The following is a 25520-nucleotide window of genomic DNA, read 5'->3' on the forward strand; positions in this document are numbered from 1 at the left end:
CCTCCTCCCACTTTCTCTCCATCCTCCCTCTCTCTCCCTCCTCCCTCTCTCTCTCCATCCTCCCTCTCACTCTCCCTCCTCCCACTCTCTCTCATCCTCCCTCTCTCTCCCTTCTCCCTCTCTCTCTCCATCCTCACTCTCTCTCCTCCTCCCACTCTCTCTCATCCTCCCTCTCTCTCTCCATCCTCCCTCTCTCTCCCTCCTCCCACTCTCTCTCCCTCCTCCCTCCCTCTCTCCTCACTCACTCTCTCTCCATCCTCTCTCTCTCTCCGTCCTCCCTCTCTCTCTCTCCCTCCTCCCTCTCTCTCTCCATCCTCCCTCTCTCTCCCTCCTCCCTCTCTCTCTCTCCATCCTCAGTCACTCTCTCCATCCTCACTCACTCTCTCCATCCTCACTCAATCTCTCTCTCTTTCTCCCCTCACTCACTCTCTCCCTCCTCCCTCTCTCTCCCCCGCCCTCTCTCCTCTACCTCACTCCCTCACTCTCTCCATCCTCACTCTCTCTCCATCCTCACTCTCTCTCCCTCCTCCCACTCTCTCTCCATCCTCCCTCTCTCTCTCCCTCCTCCCTCTCTCTCTCCATCCTCCCTCTCTCTCCCTTCTCCCTCTCTCTCTCCATCCTCACTCTCTCTCCCTCCTCCCTCCCTCTCTCCTCACTCACTCTCTCTCCACCTCTCTCTCTCTCTCTCTCTCCGTCCTCCCTCTCTCTCCCTCCTCCCTCTCTCTCTCCATCCTCCCTCTCTCCCCCTCCTCCCTCTCTCTCTCCATCCTCCCTCTCTCCCCCTCCTCCCTCTCTCTCTCTCCATCCTCACTCACTCTCTCCCTCCTCCCTCTCTCTCTCCACCCTCTCTCTCTCCCTCCTCCCACTCTCTCTCCATCCTCACTCTCTCTCCATCCTCACTCTCTCTCCATCCTCACTCTCTCTCTCCCTCCCTCCTCCCTCTCTCCTCACTCTCTCTCTCCATCCTCCCTCTCTCCTCACTCTCTCTCTCCATCCTCCCTCTCTCCCTCTCCATCCTCTCCATCCTCCCTCTCTCCATCCTCCCTCCCTCCTCCCTCTCTCCATCCTTCCTCCCTCTCTCCATCCTTCCTCTCTCTCTCCCTCCTCCCTCCCTCTCCATACTCCCTCTCTCTCCCCATCCTCCCTCCCTCCATCTCTCTCTCTCTCTCTCACTCTTCCTCCTCGTGCCACCGAGCAGGTCTTCTGACAGAGCGCGCGCCACGCCGTCTGCAGCAGCAGCCACTTCAAAGCAACAGCAAACAACGTGGAAGTCATGCAGGTAGGGTGCTAAACATCTGTTTTCCGTTCAATCCGCAGTCAATTCAAGTAATGTTCAAACGCTCGACAGCTATAAACATTGTTTTGATAGGATTCCTTGAAAAGCCTTGGTACCCTGCCGCTGCCGTTTTCCACCGTGGAGCGTGGACTTCACTCACATGTGCGGCGTGTTGACCACCGGCCGGAGAGCATTTCCATCTGTTCAACAGCGCACAAAACGCACATTTAATCACAGATTATACAGAAAGTACCTGAAAATAAACATTCAAACCATACGTGTCTAACTTGGAGACCTGGCACTCTGCGAATAGTGGGTTTTAATTATGAAATCTCATTTAATTAAGCAATTATGGCTTTTATCAAACATAATTTTTTATCATTTCCTCTTTTTACGTATATATATATATATCTATATATATATCTATATATATATATATATATATATATATATATATATATATATATATATATATATATAGATATATATATATATATATATATATATATAGATATATATATATATCACATTTCTAGTCCGGGTTATGTTAGTAGTTTTTGTGATATTCAAACTTCTGAATCTTAACCATGAACTGAGGTTTTTATTTCCAGAAGAAACACTGGATTCCCCAGATGTCAGGGGCAGGTTCCCTCGTGTTTCCTGAAGTTGAACATCCTTAAACAGATGAAGCTTTTATTTATATGAAATAATACATGTTTATATATACTGCTCCTTCGATCGGACAGGCCCACTGCAAGCAGCAGTGGGGGTAGGGCAGGGAGGTTAAATAATACTACTGGAAGTGGTGAGACGTGAAGAGATCAAGGATTATTTAAAAAGGTCCAAAGATTTTGATATCCATTTTTATGCTTTTATTTGGGACATGACAAGTGGAGGAACGGAGTAGTGACTCAAGATGCTACACTATCATAGAAGATATTATTATATAATATATGATCAATATTCATAGATGGATACTAGATGTATCCTTTGTATTTTTTTGCTTAATGTTGTTTTTTATTTGTCTTGTTCCATGTGCATTATATATATATATATATATATATATATATATATATATATATATATATATATATATATATTGCCTAGTATCCATCTGTAACTATTGATCATATATTAGTAGTATCTTCTATAATAGTATAGCATCTTGAGTCAATACTCCGTATCTCCATTTGTCATGTCCAAAATAAAAGCAAAACAATGTGCTGTATGTATATATATATATATATATATATATATATATATTAGAGTCCGTGTGTGTGTGTGTGTGTGTGTGTGTTACTATTTGGGGGGAGTCGCCCACAATGTTCACAGTGACGGGGATGGTCACAGGGATTCACAGACCAAAGCGTGCGCGTGGCCGCCTTATTTTTAACATTGCAGCGCTCCGGGTGCTCCAAAAAATCACCTGTTTTTCCAGAGACTCTAGATACCTGCTTCTATTGTTGTGCATATGAGGGATTTGCATTTTGGAAATATTCTGTGATGAACTTTGGGGTTAAGGGTTAAATGTGTGTGTGTGTGTGTGTGTGTGTGTGTGTGTGTGTGTGTGTGTGTGTGTGTGTGTGTGTGTGTGTGTGTGTGTGTGTGTGTGTGTGTGTGTGTGTAGGTGTGTGTAGGTGTGTGTAGGTGTGTGTGTGTGTGTGTGTAGGTGTGTAGGTGTGTGTGTGTGTGTGTGTGTAGGTGTGTGTGTGTGTAGGTGTGCGTGTGATTTGTTAACCTCGTATCAGCCCTGGTGTTTTACTCCTGGCCACAGTTGGTCTCAGACCATAGCCTATCGTGATCTTTTATTGATGAAGTTTTAAGGAGTGTGAATTATTCACCAACTCAGTGCTCTGTTTTCCTAAGAACCCTTTAATATTCAAATATAGGACAGGGAGACACACACACACACACACACACACACACACACACACACACACACACACACTCCAAATATATACAGTATAATAATTGTATAAAAATCACAAACCTATCCAAAAGGTAGATTTGGATAGATTTGGATAGGTAACTAACTAGCACACTCATATAGCAACACAAATATTTTATGTCTGATGGGAATAACATGAACGTCAGCAGGGTTGTGAGGGAGATTCTATTCCTCTTTGGAAGCGCTTGCTTTGTAATTTCATTGTATTTTGTGTCTTGCATGGTAAGATAAATAAAATCAAATAATTTGTATTTTCATTATTCATGTCCAATTTTCTATTGTGCTTTCAGCAGACTGGACAGACGTGCCTCTATCGGGTCTGAGTTTTCCGCCTCATTGTTGAGACTCATTTTACGAATTCACTTGCGCAAGGTTGACACTGGTTTCATTCGGAATTGCTATGCTGTCATGAACCGTGTCATCATCCAATCCCAGAACGGTATTAAGTGCTGGGACTGGAAAGTGCATGTCCACCATCACACCGAGTTTGCAGGAGATGCGTTTCCATCCTGGCTTTGTGACTTAAAGGTTTATTTACTCTATGCAAACTAAGACTAAATCGCAATCAACAGCCGAATAATTTTGCGACTAGCTTTTGTCAGAATGTTTGATAATGAAAGGGCAGTTTGCAGCACCGCCAGTAAAAAGGTCACAGTTTTATGCAGACAGGAGGATTTTATTTTGGAGGATAAAATCTCGCCTTTATTTTGTTCAAATCAGTTTTGTACATATTCTTAGCACTACCCAAGATATTGTTTTTCAAACTTTATACCGAAAAACAAATCTAACGCCAGTGAAAGTTATTACGTTTTTTTTTTAGGGTTATTCGTTTTTGTTTTTTTTGTTTTCTTTTCCACATAAACGACCAAAAGCCGACCTCGAGTTGACAACATTGCGTTTTTCGACTTATGTGCCACGAAAACAAGCCCAAAACCCAATCTCCAACAGCCCCCTGATATCAAGAGCTGGTGTCGTGTTTCCCCTCAGGCCGATGGGAAGGGGGTGGACGGCGGGGTGCTGCCCGATGCCAACGGCAAGGAGGCGACCACCCCAGTGGACCAGACGGAGGGCCCCAAATGGCAGAGGCCGCGGATCTCGCGAAAATCGCTGATGAAGTGCTGTCTTGTTAAGTGGATCATCGCTAGCGCCGCTCCGCAGGGACCAGGTAGGAGGGGAAGTAGAAAAGCACCAAAAAAAACAAAACAGCCAGTAACCACAGGACATAAAGAACTATATAAGGCCCCTGTTTCCTATAGTATGACAGCAGGGGGTGGGAGGACAATAGAAGCAGTGGACCGGGAGGGAAGGGGGAAGAGAGAGAGAGAGAGAGGGAGAGAGAGAGAGAGAGAGAGAGAGAGAGTTAGAAAGGAGGCAGGCTTTCAGTCTCTCGTAGTAGGGAAGGCATGAATTTTAATGCGTCCGTCCCATCTAGAACTATATTTAAAACTGTCGTCTCTTCCCCCACGTATCCCCCGTGGACTGTTCACACTGCAAACGTCTGTCTTCACTGCAGTTCAGCAGCCGATCGATATCCATGGACCCGCAGATCCCCCTTCTATTCTATATCAGTTTAATGCTAGGGGTGGCGTGTTTTTTTTATTTTATTTTTTGGTTATTCTTATGCATCAACACGTTGTAACGCACGTTGCTGTCTGTGCCTAGGCTTCTTGCGATTTTATGATTTTAATCTGAAGACCTCAAATTGGTGTCCTTTTACTTGTGGTGACGCCGTGTGGATACTTATGGTGATTTATTTTTTTTTCCCTCTCCGTCCTCATACCAAATAGAAACTTCAGCTGTTTTGTGTTACTTGCATTAAAGCGGAGACCTTCGCGAACGCGGACCACCACGAGAGGAAGGGGAGCTCCGCGCGCCGTCTGTGACTGACTGTAACCCTGCTGCGGCCTCATTTTCTTGCTTTATCTAAATAATTGACACTGCTCTCTTGTGCGTTCAGACAGTGCGGCCTAATGTGTGCATGCACGAGAGAGAGAGAGAGAGAGAGAGAGAGAGAGAGAGAGAGAGAGAGAGACTCTCTCCTGAACCCATCCCAGGAACGACATGTTCTGTGTGGAGCCCCCGACTCCAAAATGTCCCATTACTGCACTTACCCTGGTGATGCCGAATTCAAAGCTTGAGATGAAAAGTAAAATGTATGGAAGGCGGCCAGGGACCCTCGTCATCTCTTTCGGTTGTGCACTTAAAGCGGCTCCATTTCACCCGGAGGTAGCTGCTGATCTAAACACCTCGTCCTGCCAAGAGACGGATGGTCTCCCTACCTGGTCCTGGGCGTTTTGGGGTTTTTTTATCTGCGAAATAGCACATTAGTAAAATACTAAACTAACACAATAAGACTCAAGACAGCCCTTTTATCTAACCTCACATTACAATCCAGACAGCAACTGCATGGGATTATCAAGGGAGTTGGCCCCTATCTTTAATTTATGAGGCTTTCCAAGGCATTTGCATATAATTGGGTGCACATGTCACAAATGAATGACTCTATTAAAAAGGGAAAGAGATTAGACATTAAGGTGGCCACCGCATTGTTTTAATCTCAAGCACAAATTACGCAAACTGGAAAGAGACCAGATGATGCTCTGTGGCTGTATGAGATATGGGGACGTGTGCTGCCCCCTGCGGGTTTAAAACCGACAATGCTACTGTGTATTATGAAGCTCATCACTTATAAGGGTTATTTGGGCGAGTGACTAGTGGGCACTGCCCTCTACTGGCCAACAAATGTTATGATCGGAAAATGTAAGCTGGCTGGTAATATGTGTATGGTCAAAGATCTCTAATGAGCTTAAATAATAATAATAATAATAATAATAATGTAAACTTTTCCTATTGTATATGTCCTTCCTAGTATAATGACTTTCATGTTGTTCCTTAGTCATATGGAAAAGCCTCCCGCTACTGAAAGCTTGCCTTTGAATTATGTTTTTATTTATGAATGCTGGCCACAGATGCCCCGAGCTGCGTCGAATTAAATATTTACCAAAGTGAACGGGATTAACTGGTTAAATATTTTCACGGCTAGATAAAATGTATTTTTTAAAGATATTTAAACACACAAGTACTAGATGTTATGTATTGCAAAGTAGATATTTGCAGTTTGGCACTATGTGTTATGCGCCCTAAAAGACCATGGGGCCTCAATAATTGCCGCCCTTTAGAAATAAACACTGTATATTGTATGTTCTATACTGGAGCCTATTCCAGCGCAATGTAGATGTAAAGCAAGCATAAATGATGAATGGGAGTTGAGTCCCTTGTAGGTCACAGACACATACACCCACAAACCATTAACAACTATTATTAAGGACGATTTCCGCTTTAAAATGACATGAAAACATAAACATTTAAAGTGTCAGACACCCTGAATATTACGTCCTCCTAGGATTAGTGCCACTGAACACCTTGACATTCAAACTGAACAAAAAAACTTATATTGTAGTCAAAAAGTAAAAAGAATTTAAAGTTTTTCTCTATGGTGCCATTTTTCAACATTAAAACTAAATGATGTGATAAAAAGAATAATAATAAAAATAAACTAACAAAGAGTTCAAAGAGAAGGACAGGTTTTTTTTTTAATTTTTATAATAATAGGCTCCAAACTGTAATGCTGCTTTTACTGGGCCATTAAAGCTTGATTTCAAGATAGATGTTTGCAGAGCTTGCATCTCCATACTTAAGTATCTGCGGTCCCGCCTGTATTTAATAGGACAATAACGATAGATCAGCACTTACAGCGCACTAAAAAAATAATGTTACATTAACTCATTCTTTTACGACCTCAAACAGTGCTACAGCAGCCTGAACACAGGAATATAGGATGTAGAATAGCGACATAAACCCAAACTATAAGATAAGATAAGAGGTGGTATATAGATATAATTACAATAGTAAACAATGTCATTCATATAATAGAATTAAATCAATTATTTTACATAAATAAACGTTGCTGTGCCCTCCAGTATTCTCCCACAATCTCGTTCAACTTTACTCTTTTAAAACAAAGTGAATAAAATGTGAGTTTAATCAAAATCTAATTGGTTGATGCATTAGCAGTCTGGGTGTCAGGCTGTTCCTATGCTCTGCGATGCCGTATGGATCCGTCCGGTGAAATGCACTCGGGGCCCCGCTTCTGGCCTCCGCCCTTTCCAAACGAAGAAGTATTTTACCTCCCGGTGATTGATCTACCTCCCACCGCACATTCCTCCTCCAACTCCGGTCCATTATGTTGCGCTGAGTCATCACTTGCCAACTGTTATTTTTCTCCCGTCTGCCCTACGCCGTCTCTCAGCGAGGGAGGACTGCTACACAAATCCCCCGCTACGCCCTGGACGCCGACGGCGTTGCTCAACACCCCCCGAGGGGTTTTTATCCCAAATCAACAAAAGTGTTGACAGAACTGTGTTTTTTTAAACGGAGGATTGATCGCCGCAACGTGGCGCCCCCCCCCCCCGGTGCGATCTGACTGATTTGGGTGACCGGCTGTGTGTTTGGGAGCGACCCAGCGAGCGTTATGGGCAGCACCACACGGGGCAGGGCGAGTTTTCCTCCACCCCTAAGTGCTGCGTGCATAGTCCAGCCATCAGCAATCGTGGATCAATGCCTGGTTTACAGCTTTACATCCTCCAGGCGACTGGGCAGATGAGAAACGCTTAGACGGTCAATCAGAGACTATTAGCAAAAAAAATAAAAATAAAAAATAGAAAGATTCCTTCAGTTACCCTGACGTGTCCTCCAAGAGAGAGGGAGAGAGAGAGAGAGAGAGAGAGAGAGAGAGGGAGAGGGAGGGAGGGAGACTGACTAAGGGTGGGGAGGGATAGAGCTCCTGAGTCGATGGAGATGTGGGAGACATCCCAAAATGAACCGTCCATGAGGTGAAGACGTACAGCCGCCGCCACTGCCGCCACCGCCGCCACAGCCGCAGCCGGGGGAGGAAGCCAGCGAGAGCAGAGATGGATTTGGATTCCTCTGATCACTCCGATCACTTTGATCAGTTCGCTGGGATTCGGGCTTCGACTCGCGCCTCCTGAATTTCAATTTTGCGAGTGCACACGTGCGGACTTGTTTGGACATATTTGTCCTCCGAGGCGACGCTTTTGCAGTCGGTTTGTCGGCTCCTTGAGCGGCCGCCTCGGTGGTTTTCGCGGTCACAGCAATAACATTTTGGGGTGCGTGTGTGTGTGGGTGTTGGGTGCAGAGGATGCGAGCGCTGCGGCGGCATGCGCTGATGTTGTCGTGCAGCTCTCACCTGGCGTAGTAAAAGTTTGGATACGCGGCAGAGATAGGAAAAAAAAGGAAGAAATAACGAAAATTCACGAGGGGGGTGGGCTGGGGGTGGGGGTTAGTGCAGCAGCCGATGCCAGAGAGCCATGGCACTGGACGGCATGGAGGTGATCGCCATCGCCGTGGTTATCGGCCTGTTTGTTGTCGTGCTCAAGCAGTTTGGGATCTGGGAGCCGCTGTCGCTGGAAGGTACGGAAAGCACACGCAGGATGAAGAGACGTGCAAACGACTGCCGGCGAAACGAGCCTCGCGTTTCACGACGGATATCTTGACTTGTTATCAACTAATTATGACTGGAAAACTCCAGGTTCGGAAAGTAAAAGGTCCTGCCGTGTTTTACCTTGGACTCTGGGCTTGACGCTGATGAGCGAATCCACATGGTTGACTCAAATTCCCGGAGTGGGATTTTACTTTCTGAACTTGGATTTTCCGTGTGTGTGTGTGTGTGTGTGTGTGTGTGTGTGTGTGTGTGTGTGTGTGTGTGTGTGTGTGTGTGTGTGTGTGTGTGTGTGTGTGTGTGTGTGTGTGTGTGTGTGTGTGTGAGAATTGTGTGTGAGTGAATGTTTCCCAGACAAACTTTTTTAACCCTATAAATTTGTGCCCCCTCCCTGTCACTTCCTCTCTCCCTTGTCTCTTCCAAACTGTCTGTTTTTTTGTTTGTATAAAAGATGGTGAGTAGCTACAGTTGTAACCCCTCCTAATCACTTAAAATGTTGTTGCCATCGCGATTATATTTGCCCCCTCCGCATTATTTTACTTTATTGCCTTTGTTTTTGGGGCCGTAAAGTCCACCCTGCCTGTTTTCCTCTCATCTCCTCTCTATCTTTTCAAGCTACAACTTCCATTGTCTTTGCACTTCACTCTCTTTCGGCACCGATCTTATGTAATTTTTCTCAAAAAGAAAAAGAAAATCTATTTGCATGGTTCTTTCAATTGAGGGTATTTTTAGCCGTGACCCATTTTTGCATCTTATTTATTTATATTTTTTTCAACTGACCCTCTCATCTATTTCGTTTTAACTACTCCCTTCACTGTCTACCTGGAATTACTCCTCTCCTCAGGCTTTCTTTTTTTTTTTGTTTCGCATCCACCCTTTTCCTCTCCGCCCTCTTCGCTCCACCCGCCGCTTCCCGTCTGTTTTAACCCCTGCTCCCCCTCCGCAGACAGCGGCGACTGTGACCTGGAGCTCTCCATGGTGCGGCACCAGCCTGAGGGGCTGGAGGAGCTGCAGGCCCAGACCCAGTTCACCAGGAAGGAGCTGCAGTCGCTCTACAGAGGTTTCAAAAATGTGCGTTGGGAAAATGTACAGCGGTAGGCTGATGTCTATTTTGAGAAGAATAAGAATGGAAAGACAATATTTTACTCTTGCACTGATCATCCCATGGCTCTGCAACTTTGTTGAGTAAGTTGCATTACATGCATGCAGAGAAAGAACGGTTGAAATAATACGTTAAAGCCTTGTTTATCCAAACTTTTTTTTTTTTTTTTCTTTAGCTTTTCCACCAGCCGAGATCAGTCTGTTGCTACGCACTGATGGCTGAAAAACAGCCCAAACAGAAGCTTTACATCGCTATTACATTGATGGATTATTATATTATTTCTACAAATTCACTATTCATTATCCATCATTCATAATTTTGTTATTAGAACAAATTAAAATCTGGCTTGGTGGCTATGTGGATCTGGTTTATAGAGATGTGTGATTGTGACTGTCTGAGTTTTCAAGGGTCAATTGGAAAGATCTGATTCTCCTCTCCTTTCCTTTTTATCAGGAATGTCCCAGTGGGCTGGTGGACGAGGAGACTTTTAAGACTATTTACTCCCAGTTTTTCCCTCAAGGAGGTACGCGCCTGTCAACTGGTCTTTTAAGTGAAGGGATGCAAGTTTATATTTACACACATCATCAATCAACGCAAATACATGGATCTGAGATGCACAAAAAGAGAATTTCTCAACAAAACTGTTTTTCTGGAATACAGTTTCCCAGTTCAGAGAAGAGAAACCTCTTTTTTTGTTTTAATTATTTAATTACATTTTATTTTCATATTCATTAATATTTTTATGAATAATTTATTTATTTATGAATGTAAAAGCCCAGCAGATGTATGGGAGACACAATCAATTATTTATCTTGTTAAAAAAAATAATATAGGTTGAATCATTTTCTTAATTGTTTTTTCCCATTAACCCAATACAATTTGTGACTGGAGTAAATCCAAATTTGGAATGATGTTAATTTATTCTCAGATGCAACCACCTATGCACATTTCCTGTTCAATGCATTTGACATGGAGAGGAACGGCTCCATCCGGTTTGAAGTAAGTTAAACTACATTTCTGTTCTGTATATTTTACTGTGATAATTATACACTTATGAAAGCGATAACCTGTAAATAATTAGACGACACTCATTTTAATCAACGAATCACTGTTTGCTCATCTCCCACGCTGTCATGTTTTGTGGGGCTGTCAGTGTGTTCCTCGCGTCCATCTGAAGAAGCCGTCAACATGGCGTACTTATTTTTGTAGGATTTTGTGTTAGGACTCTCTGTGTTGCTTAGAGGTTCCGTCACCGACAAGCTGCGGTGGGCCTTCAACCTGTACGACATCAACAAGGACGGCCACGTCACCAAAGAGGTATCGTCAGGCCGCTCAGCGTCTCTCTTTTATTCTCGAAAAAAAAAAAGAAATAAAGAAAAAGATATCGCTTCGTTTCGCCCGGTGAGTACATCTCCTGGGTGTTTGACTCTTGGCGTGTCTCTCTCCTGTTTTGCTGCCAGGAGATGCTGGCCATAATGACATCCATCTACGACATGATGGGACGGTATACGTCCCCCAGCGTGAGGGATGAAACGCCCATTGAGCACGTGGAGAGATTTTTCCAGGTGCGTTGTCACGCGCTCCCTCCCTCACGTCGAGTCTCGGGGGGGAGATGAGCTGCAGGTTTTCTTGTTTCAGTTGTTGACGTTGTGGTCTCCCTAGATCAAATGGCCGTGAGCTTTGTGAGCAGGTTGTGATATTTAAATAATAATATCCGATTATTATTGATAATTCAATTAAAAATTGGTCCTAAAATATGAAAAATATGGGAGACTTTTCACCATGGGAGAACAGGGTTGAGGGATCAGCTGGATGGTTTGTATTTTAAGAAATGTTTGTTTTGCAGTCCCCTAGCCGAGCAGTATCAGCAGTGCCACTGTAATTAGAGTGTACCGTAGTACCATCACCCGACAGTGATTTTGCTGTAACAACCGCTTTAAAAAGGCGTGCAGCGCTGTTTTTGAGGCTGTGCTTCAACTGTAGGGAAGCCTTCATGCAACCCTGACTATTTCACTTATTATCCAATTTTTTTAGAAGATGGATCGGAACCGAGACGGAGTTGTGACGATTGATGAATTCATAGAAACCTGCCAGAAGGTAAACACATTGAGATCTCACTTCATTTGGGTTAATTTCCATTTTGCCGGCGCAAAGGAACAAAAATAATCCGTAATATCACCCCGCTTCATATGATGCCTGTAATTTACTCAGTGGACGATGTATCCGCTTTTTTTGCACTTTTGAGCTTTTTAATGGGTTGCTATGACACCTACCGCAGTCATGCAACAATACCACATTCACCGCCAGATATTTGGGGAAAATAACTGATTTAAGCGGCAAAGGTTATTTTTTGAAAACGTTTTGAAAAATGTTTAAATAGTTCCACCTGGGTACAGGAGCTAAAGGAGGAACCATTTCGGCCCAGAAGCTTCTGAAACAGGAACCTCGTCGCCCAGTAACTAAAAAAGCTCTCGGGTTGCTTTACCACGGTGAACAGGAACTACAGAGGTTATGCAAATCAGGAAGAAACTGTTTGGTTTGATGCGTTATTTTGGCCCACGATGAAGTTAGTGTCATCGTCGGTCCGTCGGTCCGTGGGAATTCGGGTTCCGGCTTTTCGTTTTCTTCCGGGAAAGAAAAGCGGCGAGGGGAATCGAGCGCTACGGGCAAGCGGCGAGCTTTAAATCAGACGTTCACAGGGCTTCAACAATCAGCGCCGTTCTGCTCCGACGGTTCCAGTTCCTCCGAAAAAGTACCGCCTCGCTTCACAGGGGACTCCTTTGTCCCCCGCGGAAACCATTTCGGAAAAGGGGCCAAAGTACTTAAGCACTGGCGACGTAGAGTCCCCCCCGGTTCCTGTGGCGGAAAAGCCCCCGGCGAGGCGTGCGCTTTAAAGGTCACCTCTGGGTGCCCAAGGTCGGGGCGACGTGCAAGCGCCGCTCATCTCTCGTTTCCATTCCTTCTACCGCTCAGGATGAAGACATCATGGCGTCGATGCAGCTCTTTGAGAACGTCATCTAGCGCCTCGAAAGGGACGCGGGACGCCAAAGCGACTGTGAAACATCGACTCTTAAGTTATAAGCTTGTTAAGTTATCAAGACACCTCCTGAAAACGGGAGACATGCATGGATCGCGGCACAGGCGCCGACGGGATAAGGCCTCGGCAAACACGTGTGCCTCGGACCTCGTTTGGGTTTTGTTTTTGGCAAGCTCAAAAGACACTGATATATTGTAGCATTCGTTTGAACGCAGAGGAATATGCGGAGCCGGTGTGTTCACTCAAAACAAATGTAATGGAAAAGCACTTTACGGTTTCACCTTGTTTTTTTTTAAGAACGCATTTTTATTTTTGCCAAACACTTAAGAGCATGCGACGCAAGCCACGGGACGGACATGTTGAAGTTAGAATCGTTCATCATTTTAATTTCTTACTGTAAGATACTGTAAGAAAAAAAAAAAAAAAAAAAAGGTTTCTTTGTACCTTCAATTTGGTTTGGAAGTGACGCGTGTTCACTTTCGAGGTTTGAACCTGACTGCAAATGTACATTATTTGTTTCATAGTGATCTAATGAAAATAAAAATCTAGCTTCACCGACCCGCTCTTGTGATGCAATGAGTATTATATTTCACTATATATATATATATATATATAAATATAATTACCGCAGTAACTACGGCAAACTAAAATTAGAGCAGGTAAGCGTCGGCACATTTGAGGGACATTTGGAAAAGTAACGTTACAGAAAATAACACATTAGCACAGACAGCAGTTTGTGACCAACAGATGTTTCCTTTCAATACTACACATGGGAATATTTTCCAAATGATAGGATGAGAGAGAGAGAGAGAGAGAGAGAGAGAGAGAGAGAGAGAGAGAGAGAGAGAGAGAGAGAGAGAGAGAGAGAGAGAGAGAGAGAGAGAGAGAGAGAGAGAGAGAGAGAGAGAGAGAGAGAGAGAGAGAGAGAGAGAGAGAGAGAGAGGTCTCATGTTTGTGTGGTTGCACCGTCAGCAAAACACATTCAGGCCCTGACTGTATTATTGATCTGGAACCAATAGCAAAGGAAAGTTTGTTTGGGGAGGAGCCACGTCGTCTCTGTCAACTACATGATGATGAAAACAACGCCGCTGGAAACCAATATGTGCTGCTGTACTGGGAGTGGTAAGACGTGAAGAAATAGTGCCACTCCATCAAGGATTATTTAAAAAGGTACCAAAGATTTTAATATCCATTTTCTTTTTTTTGCTTTTATTTTGGACATGACAAGTGGAGGAACGGAGTAGTGACTCAAGATGCTATACTATCATAGAAGATATTATTATATAATATATGATCAATAGTCATAGATGGATTCTAGATTTATCCTTTGTTAATTTTTTTGCTGAATGTTGTTTTTGTTGTCTGGTTTCATGTGCAATATATATATATATATATATATATACACATATAAACATATATACATACATACATACTGTACACACACACACACACACACATATATATATATATACTGTACATACACACACACACACACACACACACACACACATATATATATATATATATATGCAGTTTAATCATATTGCATATTTATTATAACTAGGTAAATTTAATTTGGGAGGAAAGAAAGAAATAAAACAAAATCACTCCAACAATGGTGGTGTGGATGCACCCACAAAACACCTGACTAATCAATGGCTGGACAGAATGTGGGGATTGTTCTGGGTGTTTGTTTTGTTGGCGCTTGCAAGCATGTGACTCTATGGCTTAGATGTTTTGTTTTGTCGGGCTATGTCAGGAGGCTTAATACCACTGTGAATTTCTATGTGGGCAGCCGACACCATTTTATTCCTAAACCACTGTACATTTGAGAAAGCTAGTTTCACCCACCATTGTAGATCGAATAGTAATCATTCGGTGTGTTTATTAAACTGAGATTTAAATCTGCAGGACAGCACCTGCAAAGTCATGACCGGCCGGCACAAGCTTCTGATCCTGTGGGTGTGCATGCTGCTGGTGTCCACGCTGTGTCCTGCTGTGGAGTCCAAGCGTGGAGGCATCTTCCGGGGGAAAGGGAAGAGCGACAAGCAGAGCGACAAGCAGAGCGACAAGCAGCCTCCATCCTCGGGCCACGGTTCATCCAAGCAGGGGCTGAAGCTGGCAGGGGCGGCCGCCGCCGGCGCCCTGGGGGGAGCGGCCGTCGGATTCGGGCTGGGGTCACTGGGCAGGCCGAAGCACGGCTACGGACACGCCCATCACAAAGACTCCTCGAAGGACAACCAGCGGTACTACGAGCGGGAGAGCAAAGGTTATAAGAACCAGTACGAGCGGCGCCCGAGGGCCTCCGCCGCCGCTCCCACGAGGAACATCTTCTCGGCAATGGCGCCGGTGGTGCCTTTCCTCGTAGGGGCCTGGGTCAGGGGCTTGTAATGTGACGGCCCCACCACCTGGAAACAAAGTTCCCAAAATAAAAGTTCATTTTGAAAAATTCTAGTTATAATCCTTTTGTGTAGAACGAGTCACAGTAAGCGACAAATGGAAAGCCTGGTGTGCATGTCAGACTAGTAAGCATGAAAAGAATCATCCAAACGTCATCTTGATTTGTAGTAAGAATTTGGATGGAAAATATCACACATCGAGTCATGCAAAGGAACTGTGACATACTGGCTCTTTAAAGTGTTTTTTGGTATTATGCACTGGCTGCACTTTCTATGCACACATTATTTATTGTGATAAACATCAATATTGTTTGATTAATTGACATAAACCTACATATGAAATCCAGATCTTAACACTGGAGCGGTGTGAATATGTGAATGAAATGCAAAAATGAATCAACTTTATTTATTATCCATGTACTTAGTTATCACACGATAGGATGGGTCTGGATCAGTGACGATAATTTCAGATTCGGTTCTCGACGTTTCACTCAGTCAAATGATTCGTTCGATTTTCTAACCCGTCTATTCGGTTCTGTTGGTTTAGGAATCGGTTGAGGAATGGAATTCACATCGTTTTATTCCGTCAAAAATGATTTATTCATGCGGATGAACACAAATCGGATCCCAGAAAACCCCTTTCTCCCAATTCTCCCAAAAGTGTGTTATTTTGGCAAAAGTGCAAATCTGATCAGTCAACTTCAAAATATATTATTACAACTGTCTCTGACTTTTTTTTTTGGGGGGGGGGGGCTTGGACTTTAATTTACTCCACAGAAATTCTTCTTTCACGCTTGCGAGCCGAAGATTCACCGTTTTACTCCCCGACTCCCGAGTCAAATACACGATTCAGTTCGCGACGAGCGGATCGTCCGCGAGTCCAAACTTCACCTTGAAGCTTACGTAAAAAAAAAAAAAAAAAAAAAAAAAAAAAAAAAAAAAAAAAAAAAAAAAAAAAAAAAAAAACACGCGCACGTGGGGGGTTTCGAGCGCGCGCGCGCGATTGTGACGTCAGCCAACGCGAGTCGTCGAGGACCCGGATGAGGCAGAGCTCCTGGGGGCGAACATGTTGGGGAGGACGGCGCACACCGGAGGAGCGGCGCGTCTGCGAGCCACGGAAACATAAGAGACTTCGGCCCCTTTGGAGCTTGCGCCGTGGAAACGGGCTGGCGGGGCCGCATGGACGGGTGAATCGGTCCGGTCCTTGGTGCGCGGCGCGGGCACGGCGGCGGGGCAGGCGTTCGGTGTCTCGGGCTCCAGCGGGACGGTCTCCGCGGCTCTTCGGGGATGTTGTCCGTACTGTCCTACGGCAGACTCGTCGCCAGGGCGGTCCTGGGCGGACTCTCCCAAACCGACGGCCGCGACTACAGCCTGGTCACGGCGAGCTACGGGTTCGGGAAAGACTTTCGTAAGGGCATCCTGAAGAAAGGGATGTGCTACGGGGACGACGCGTGCTTCGTGGCGCGGCACAGGAGCGCGGATGTGTTGGGTGGGTACCGGCACTTTCTGCCGTCTTGTTGTGTGTCGTTTTGTGTGGGTTTTGCCGGTGTCCGTGGCGCGGCAGCCCGCGGCTCCGCTCCCGTGCCGGGTGACCTTCAGCGGGCTAGTGGCGCAAGACTCGCGGACGATTCGTTCGGGGCGAACGGATCTTTCAAACGACTCACGAGTCAGTCCGGCAAGTCGTGACTTCGGCTCGCCAGCTGAAAAGCAATGGCCGAGGACCACTCCGGAGGCGGATCACCGCCGAAGGACGTGGCGTAATTCACACCGAACGCGGCCGATTTACGCGTTCCACCTAAATTGAGCCGAGAGAGCGGGGCCAAAATATTTTACGGGGTCCACGGCTTGCGTTCTCCCTATTGATTAACTGTGGCGTGCGATTGGAGAAAATAGGATAACGATAAGTCGTTCATGTATTGTTCCGCAGGGAAATTAGTCTTGGGCTCCAAGCCGCTGCATCGCGCAACACGCCGACCAACAACGTCACAATGCAGATACACGCGTAGACGTAGATCCTACACACACTGACGCGTAATATGCTTACATTCATATGTTGAGTGCGAGGTAATTCTTTAAAATAATAAAAAGGTAATAAAATAAGACAATCGTTTCAAATAATAAAACCATATATAATTTAAAAAAAAAAACCTGAAAGCTAATCAAGTCACAATATCTTAAGTCTCTAAATAAAAGCATATATCACTGCACTACTACTTGTTGCTATTTAATAATAAAACCATATATAATTAAAAAAAAAAAACCTGAAAGCTAATCAAGTCACAATATCTTAAGTCTCTAAATAAAATCATATATCACTGCACTACTACTTGTTGCTATTTAATATCTTGATGGGGGTTGAAACGGATGAATTATTGCACCGGTTCGGTCTGAACCGTCGGCCTGAAGGCAGCGCCTCGGATTCTGGGTTCGAGATGTGTGTCGGGGTCGCTGAGAATCCGAAGGCGGGCGATGGTTCTTTAATCGGAATTTGCTGTCATTCAATGACTGCGCGGATCTCGGAGCCGGAGCCACCGACTCAAAGCGAACGAAGCGTTACAACAATCGACCGACTCCCTTTATTTATTTATTTATTATTTTTTTTAACTGAGTCACTCGTAAAGAACCCGATCTAAAAACGAGAGTCGAACCTCTCACCACTAGGGGCTGGCTAGCACGTGTTGCCACCACGAATGAAAACACGCCGGCCCCCCACCCTCGATCCTGGGGACGTGCACAGTATCGATGTATCGAACGGGCGGTGTTGATGATAACCAACATGTAGAACACCGACAAGTGTGTGTATATATATATATACTCACGTTTGTTTAGCTCGTGTCAACGCTGCAAAATAGGTGCATTTGCGGAGGGTACTTTTGAGGCGAAGCCCTGCGTGACCTTTCACCCAGATAGTTGTCTCTCTGACTGTGGAGCGTTGCTAACGAATGGGGAGAGCCGCTCCGGCTGGGCTTTATTCGAGGTGATAAAAGACCGGCCCCTTGTTGTCGCGACGGCATCGCAGACGAAATAGCGCAAATGTCTCACAAAGGTCAGAATGGTTGAGCGTGGAGGCAGCCATATTGCTAACCACGGTAGCCGCGGGAGCGGGCTTTGTCCTTGTGCTGCGTTCGCCGGGAATCGGTCGTTCCGATTTGGTAGTGCCCCACTCCCGAGCTTAATGTGATCCATTGCCTTTTGTTCTCGAAAAACATGGCAGTAAACGTGTGTTTGCTTGACAAGGTTGCGACTCTTGAGACTAAAGATTAGTCCAGGTGGCAGTTGGTCGTGTTTTCGTTTAACAGCCCCAAGCAAATGTGTGAAGGGCTGTTCTTTTGCATTTTTTCAAGTTGAGTTCAGTGGAACGCAGCATTACGGCAGACTGGGGGTGGGGACAAGCCACATGGCAGAACACTCATCCCACTGCACTATCACAGTCACCTACACTTTTGTCCGGTTGGGTTGTTGGTCTGTGTGTTGACCCTCGGTCCCTTTGCAGGGCTGCCACAGATGAGCAGAGACGCGGCGTTGTGTTTCTCGGCCGGCCAGGCCTCCACACCTGGACTAGCAAATAAAGTATTTAGTGCCGCTGTCCATTTGTGGCCAGGGTCGTCTTACCCTACGTCACCCTGTCTAGAGTGGCTTCAGCTGTCTTTTGGCCTGTTTTACACAATTAAACAGCTTCGTGGGGGGGGATCCACATCTTCCATGCCCATGTCCCAATTTCTCAGTCCATATGTGACAATAAACCAAAATACGCTCCCATTTTTCAGTTCAGAAGCCACCTACATGATACGTAACCATGTGTGAGATGGAGCGTTCCATGAGCAATATTTCCATGTTATTCATTTTTGTTGTCGTTGCTATTTTGAACACTTTATCATGTATTTTTATGTCATGGCTTTATTTCTTCTTAATTACGCTGCTTGTTTTTACATTTCAGGAGTGAACTAACTACCCATGATAAACCAAATCAAGTATTGATATAACTAAAATTTGAGTATCATCGCAGCATTGACTGTTGAAGATCGTTTTTTTCCCCACGGTTTCCTCACTTCACCAAAGCATTTACAATAAAGTGTGATTTCCGTACTTTGGTCCAATAGGTGTTGCAGATGGTGTGGGTGGGTGGCGTGACTACGGCGTTGACCCTTCCCAGTTCTCTACCACTCTGATGCGGGTGTGTGAGCGGCTGGTGAAGGACGGACGCTTCACGCCCAGCAACCCGGTGGGCATCCTCACCTCAGGCTACTACGAGCTCCTGCAGAACAAAGTCCCTCTGCTGGGTGAGCCCTTCTACACACACACACACACACACACACGCTCGTGCACAGTGGGGAACATAGTTGTCTCTGCTGCCTCCCGTGTCAACACATGTGCTCAGTGAAATAATTGCCATAGCTACAAGATGAGTCAGGGACTGGGTCTGGTAGCCCAGGTTACAGAGTTTCATAACGTAATTGATGGTGTCGATTCACAGTGAATAAGATTGTGATTTTGTTTTTCCTCATACGTGATCTGTAGGAAACCTTGTGGTTATAGTAAACAATTGTGAATTGTTTTCTCAGGAATTCAGTTATGTAATGCACAACCACCACATATTTATGTTTACTAATTCATACACTTGTGTGGTTTTCTTATATTCTTTGTTTATGTGCGTTCTTGTTTTTATATCTGTATTTTTAATGACGTCATCTTAAATTCCTCCTAGTTGTATTCTTATTTGCATATTTGTATTTTATCTATGTTGGTTCCTACACCAAGATAAATTACTTTTGCGTCTCACGCTTGGCAAATAAAGACTTTCATTCAGATTAGCTCCAATATGGCTGCCGTACCAGTATTTCCCCTAATAATTCCTATTATTGTAAACAGTTTCACCTTCTTTTGTCACCACACCTTCAGCATTATGGTCTGTGGATGTGGGCCAATGCTAAACATTGCATTACATATTTGGACAGCTTTGACATTTATAGAGCGGCTATACTGAGGAAACCAGTATAACCGCTTCAAAATCTATTCCATAGAGAAAGTGTATACCATTGTACCTTGTAGTTTACATACTACTGTTTTTAACTAAGAATCAATAGATGTTGCAATTTGAAGTGTTTTGATGATTGGGGGGAACAAAATTGTGTCAAACCGGATTGCATTCTTCTATGTACCTTTTTATTTAAATACTGATTTATTTTAATTGCTCCATATTGTTGTTTTATGCCACAGGAGTTGTTGTTTTTTTTAACCCTGAATAATCTTATAATCTTCTATATATTTGTCTGTTTGTCTCTGTCTTCAGGGAGCAGTACTGCCTGCATCGTGGTTCTGGACCGGCGGAGCCACCGCCTGCACACATGTAACCTCGGCGACTCTGGCTTCCTGGTGGTGCGGGAAGGAGAGGTGGTGCATCGCTCTGACGAGCAGCAGCACTACTTCAACACCCCCTTCCAGCTGTCTATCGCCCCCCCGGGGTCCGAAGGGGTGGTGCTCAGCGACAGGTCGGGACTCGCACATATAAAACTTGGTCCTCAAATATAATCCCATTAAAACACATCAGTTCAAAAGGAAACTCACAACCAAACTCAAAACAAATAACGTGCTCAAAAGGGCACAGTATGTATGGCTTGCATTCACTTCCAAGCCTGAAATACAAATAGTGTGTATTGCTTATTATGGTTACCTAATCAATAACCAGAATTATCTTTACAGGTGTAATCTTATCGCTGGAGCATGCGACTCTGTGGCCTCATTTCCGTGAACCCCGAGCTGCCCCCCACCCCATAGTTTATTTGACAGCTTGTCATGCATTTGTGGTACTGGTGACTGCAAACTGTCATTCTGCCACTGGGCAAACGACGTTGCGAGGGGCCCCAAACCTAGCCACGCCGACGTAACGCCCGAGGGCCTCCCTGTGTCTCTTTATCTCCCGCAGCCCCGAAGCGGCCGACAGCTCCTCCTTTGACGTGCAGCTGGGTGACATCATCCTGACCGCCACCGACGGCCTCTTCGACAACATGCCCGACTACATGATACTGCAGGAGCTGAAAAAGCTAAAGGTGAACACGCGTGCGGATAGCCCAGTCGCTTGCACGCGTCTCGCTTTGTGTTTTGTGCCCGTTGCAGTGATTCAGCCTTTTTTTATTTTATTTTAGTTTTTTATATATATATATATATATATATATATATATATATATATTTTACTTAATTATTATTATTTATTTATTTATTTTATTATTTATTAAAAAAAAAAACTTTTTTTAACTTTTCAGACCGCCAACTACGACAGCGTGCTGCAGACAGCGCAGAGCATCGCCAAGCAAGCGCACAACCTCGCCTACGACCCAAACTACATGTCCCCTTTTGCGCAGTTTGCCTGTGACAACGGTCTGAATGTAAGAGGTGAGTCGGCTGGTTTTGATGAAATTGTTGTCACAATAAAGATATACTCATATAGATATATTACACTTTCACTTAATTTGTGCAAAGGTGTTTTAAGTCCAATATCCGAAATGGACGGAATAGTAAAAGTTAATAAAATTTTAATTTAATTTAATTTTCGGAGTCAATAAATCGGGCTTTCTCTATATGCCAGCTAGTTAATTTATTTCTCAGACCCCCCCTGGAAATTGACTATTCAACATTATTAGCATTTTTCCAGGTACATTTTTATTTTTATTCGTTGGATGAATAAACACACAACCAGGCATTACGAAACGTCCAGAAAGCTCACCCCCCTCCCTTTTTTTTGTGTTGTGCAGGAGGGAAGCCAGACGATATCACGGTGCTGCTGTCCATCGTAGCCGAATACACAGACTAAAAATGTGTGTACGGGTGTCGCTGCTCACCCCCTCCCCCTCCCCCCCGTCTGCGTCTTCCACCTGCTGCCCACCCCAACGCACTCCTCCCCCCGCGGGCGGGAGGGGCCTCGGAGGGGGAGGTCCGTGCGCCCGTCGGACGCTCTGCGCCGTGGGGCTCAAGTCCTGCTTTGTTCTCGTGTCGGTGCCGGGGAAGCCGAGGGCAAAAGGCAGCTAGGTCGCTTTCATGTTGATCATGATGCAAAAGAAGCTGGGGTTCGTTTTGGGTTCTTTTTTTTTTTGGGCGGGGGGCATCGGCGGATGCTTCCTGCCTCCGGTGTGCCCTCGTTTTTTCGGCTATGTGACCTAACAGGAGGCTCAAAGGGCAGTTTGCGTTCCCACAATGAGACCAAGGGCTATTATATTATATTCTAACGCCCTCGCTCATTAACGGTGGGTACTGTCACGAGTCTGACGGCTAAAGCAAAAAACAAGACTCTTTTTTTTTTTTTGGGTTCATTAGGCAACACGAGCGACATCTCTAACCAGCCCAAAATGACGTCTTATCCCCGAAGGACTGTGCCCGCTCATCTGGAAAGAGTTGAGTCGGCGGACCCCGACCCTGTCAGCGACATCACCCCCCCCCCACCCCCCCGGTTTAAAAAAAAAATAAAATAAAAAGAGATCTGGACGCGAACTTCCAAAAATGTGACCAAAACACTGTCAGGCTGGGCTACACAGCTTTTTTTTCCTCCAGATGCCTTGAAAATAGATTTTCCCAAAATATAGGACAAATTGATAATGTGATGGGTTCTCTTGAGTGGGGAATTTAAATAATAAATTAAAAACAAACAAAAAAAAAAAGCGGAGTCAAAAGCAGTCTGGTGTTTTTGGGTTGGTCAGGTGGCATTCAGGGCGTTGCCTCATGAACACAGTCTGTCTCTGCCGGTGTCAGTGTCGCTGCATGGCTTTCTGTTCCCTGTTGTAAATGTGTGTGTGTGTGGGTGTTTTAAACGGGAAGTATAAAGGAATAATATCGAGGAACCTTGGGAGCTTGTTGTTGTCGAAAATGTGAATTCTCAACAGACGGGGGGGGGGGGGGGGGTAATAATAATTGGGATGCGGTGTCAGAACCTGTTTTTTTTGTGTACGTGCGTAAGCGAAGAGCCGACTGGTGTGTACGCCAGCCGGGCTCTAGGTGTCGCATCGTTGGGAGAACACGGAATATTTAACGGCGTCCGCTCGTAGAGGGTTCACCTGGTCTGTGACTTGGCCGAGGGATCAGTCCGTGCACTCGTCCCCATGAGTTGTAGATATTGTTTTCTTGTGTTTTGGCGGTGTGTAATGGCCTCTACACTGTCTTTTGCTTTGGGTTTTATTTTTTTTTGTAAGTAAAGGGTTATTACTTTACTCTCGTGGATGATGTACACACGCATTCATAAATATATATTTTGTGTAAAAAGATTGAATCTCTTAAGTAAACTTATCAATCTGTCACTTCCATGAGCTGAGATGAACAATATCTGCTGAGATGAATATAGAGCAGTAGTGAAGTGTGTGTGTGTGTGTGTGTGTGTGTGTGTGTGTGTGTGTGTGTGTGTGTGTGTTTGTGTTTTGTGTAGAGACTATATCACAGAGCTAAAGCTGCGCCTGGGAATGCTTGCAACTGTAGATCAGGCTTGAAATCACTATTATTGGGTTTTAAGAGTATGCGTTGTGCGTGATTCACGGTTTGCGTGGCTAGACAAAGCGCACGCGCGTCTTGACAGAAAACAGATGTGGGACAAGTGCAGCATCATTTTATTTGTCAATTTTATTTTTTTTTGTTTGTTTTTCCCCCTGCAATTTCCCACTGATGCTTTTTTGTTTTGTGTGTGGCTCCGCACGGTCGTCATGATCGCGCAAGGGTATTTACACGTACGCTGGCTTCGATGACTTTCTACAGGGTCGAAGAGCGTCGCCCCGGTACCGTTCTAAGTGCTGTGGTCTCTCCGTTCCCGTCCTTTTTAAAAGTCCCCCCCCCCCCCCCCGCCCCCCGGGGAGGTACTTTAGACAATGTGTTTAGAGTTTTAAACACAGGCGCACCAAAGACCCACTTCCCTTTGCGTGTATCGTTACGTTTTGTTGGCAGGAATACGACACAGCAATGCTGTACCGTTTTCCTCGCGCTCGTGCAGGAGAGCGTTCACGCTAGTCACGTGACCCGGTATGCTCGGCCCTCGGGATTCCGGGCATGATTGCCGGTGGCGCGTCGAGGTCTCTCCTGTTGTGCCTGGAGGGGCTCTACGGGGAGGTTTTTTTTTTGTTTGTTTTGTTTTTCTGTTCGGCGGTGTTGGTATGCGGCTGGTTAGTACGGGGAACGCAACAAAGCAGGTTTATTGAACAACCAAAGACATGAAAGTATAAACGGGGAGTGAGCAGAGATTTTAAGCCTTAATCGCTAGGCCTGGTTTTTTTTTGTTTTGGTTTTTTTTTAAGAACTTTTGGCATCATAAGCCCGTCTCGGCCCCCGTTGCTCATCGTTTAATGTAAATGAATGCTGCCCCCCCACCACCCTTTATTTGTCCTTGTGTGAAAAACATTTTCAAAGGTGCTTTCGCAGTCAATACAAGGTATGATTGTTCTCCTTCCAGCAAGCTGTAGTTGTGTGTGTGTGTGTGTGTGTGTATGAAAGATGTTTATGTATACGGTGTAACAATACAGTTCTGTAAATATGTTTTGAAAGATGTACAAATAAAAGAGTCTAGTATTTATACTAAAGATGGTTACGCTCCATTTTTTTTCCTCTGTGATTTTGAAGTTGTGGTGTGGTTGTCCTTGTGATCTTTTAATTTTGGGTCGGTTTGTTTTTTGTTTTGTTTTGTTTGATCTGCATGCCTTGTGGGAAAGCTCCAGCTTGTCCAATGTGCGCGCATGTCATGCGGAGGGGCCGCCGTGCGGGGTCAGGAGATCCCTCCCGGCACCTCCAGGGGGCGACAAAAACAACGGGGCTCCAGCGGGTGGCTGCAAGGGAGGCTTGTTTCTGCCCCGTCCCTGCGGTACCTGGCTGTCGCGGCCCCGAGGTTTGGCCGAGTTTTAGCCTAGTTTATCCAGATGAGTAGACGCGGACCCCTAAGAAGCGCCGGGGGGGGGGGGGGGGGGGGGGGGCTTGGCTTTCGCGGTCTGCCGGCAAAAAAAGGCGCTTCGGGGGCATCGACAGCGGTGAAGACAACGACACCTGGTGGCCTCGAGAGACACTTGCGCAATAGAAACCTATAGGACGGCTTTGTGTATTTTTGTAATTATACAGTTTTATTAATTTAAAGGTTTGCCAAATTGTAGTAACAATAATTTCACGGTGGCTGTAAAAAAAAAAAAAAAAAAAAAAAAAAAAAAAGATGACGTGATGCGTTATTCCGTTTTGTATTTTTATTTGATTTTGTGACGTTCGCGGCTTATGACGTCACAAAGCGCGT

The 25520-nt window shown here is 45.1% G+C and overlaps 3 protein-coding genes across 3 annotated transcripts; all 3 read left to right on the top strand.

Annotated features, from left to right (window-relative positions):
• The first annotated feature begins 1192 nt into the window (after positions 1–1192).
• On the top strand, positions 1193–12925 carry LOC307243228 (calsenilin-like). Its single transcript, XM_080017913.1, has 9 exons — positions 1193–1279; positions 4212–4389; positions 9689–9813; positions 10298–10367; positions 10773–10843; positions 11054–11161; positions 11305–11409; positions 11879–11941; positions 12818–12925. Exons 1-9 carry the CDS (start codon positions 1274–1276, stop codon positions 12863–12865), a joined length of 774 nt encoding a protein of 257 aa, XP_079874039.1. The 5' UTR covers positions 1193–1273; the 3' UTR covers positions 12866–12925.
• Positions 12926–13975: 1050 nt separating this feature from the next.
• sprn2 (shadow of prion protein 2) lies at positions 13976–15272 on the top strand (the record flags this gene model as incomplete). Its single annotated transcript, XM_080017669.1, has 1 exon — positions 13976–15272. Exon 1 carries the CDS (start codon positions 14811–14813, stop codon positions 15270–15272), a length of 462 nt encoding a protein of 153 aa, XP_079873795.1. The 5' UTR covers positions 13976–14810.
• Positions 15273–16264: 992 nt separating this feature from the next.
• Positions 16265–24825, top strand: LOC307242817 (protein phosphatase PTC7 homolog). The gene is made up of 6 exons (XM_080017408.1): positions 16265–16769; positions 19381–19560; positions 20571–20769; positions 21204–21327; positions 21541–21670; positions 22030–24825. Exons 1-6 carry the CDS (start codon positions 16568–16570, stop codon positions 22086–22088), a joined length of 894 nt encoding a protein of 297 aa, XP_079873534.1. The 5' UTR covers positions 16265–16567; the 3' UTR covers positions 22089–24825.
• The last annotated feature ends 695 nt before the right edge of the window (positions 24826–25520 follow it).

Source organism: Zeus faber, assembly GCF_960531495.2.
Source record: "Zeus faber genome assembly, chromosome: 17".
Classification (NCBI taxonomy): Eukaryota; Metazoa; Chordata; class Actinopteri; order Zeiformes; family Zeidae; genus Zeus; species Zeus faber.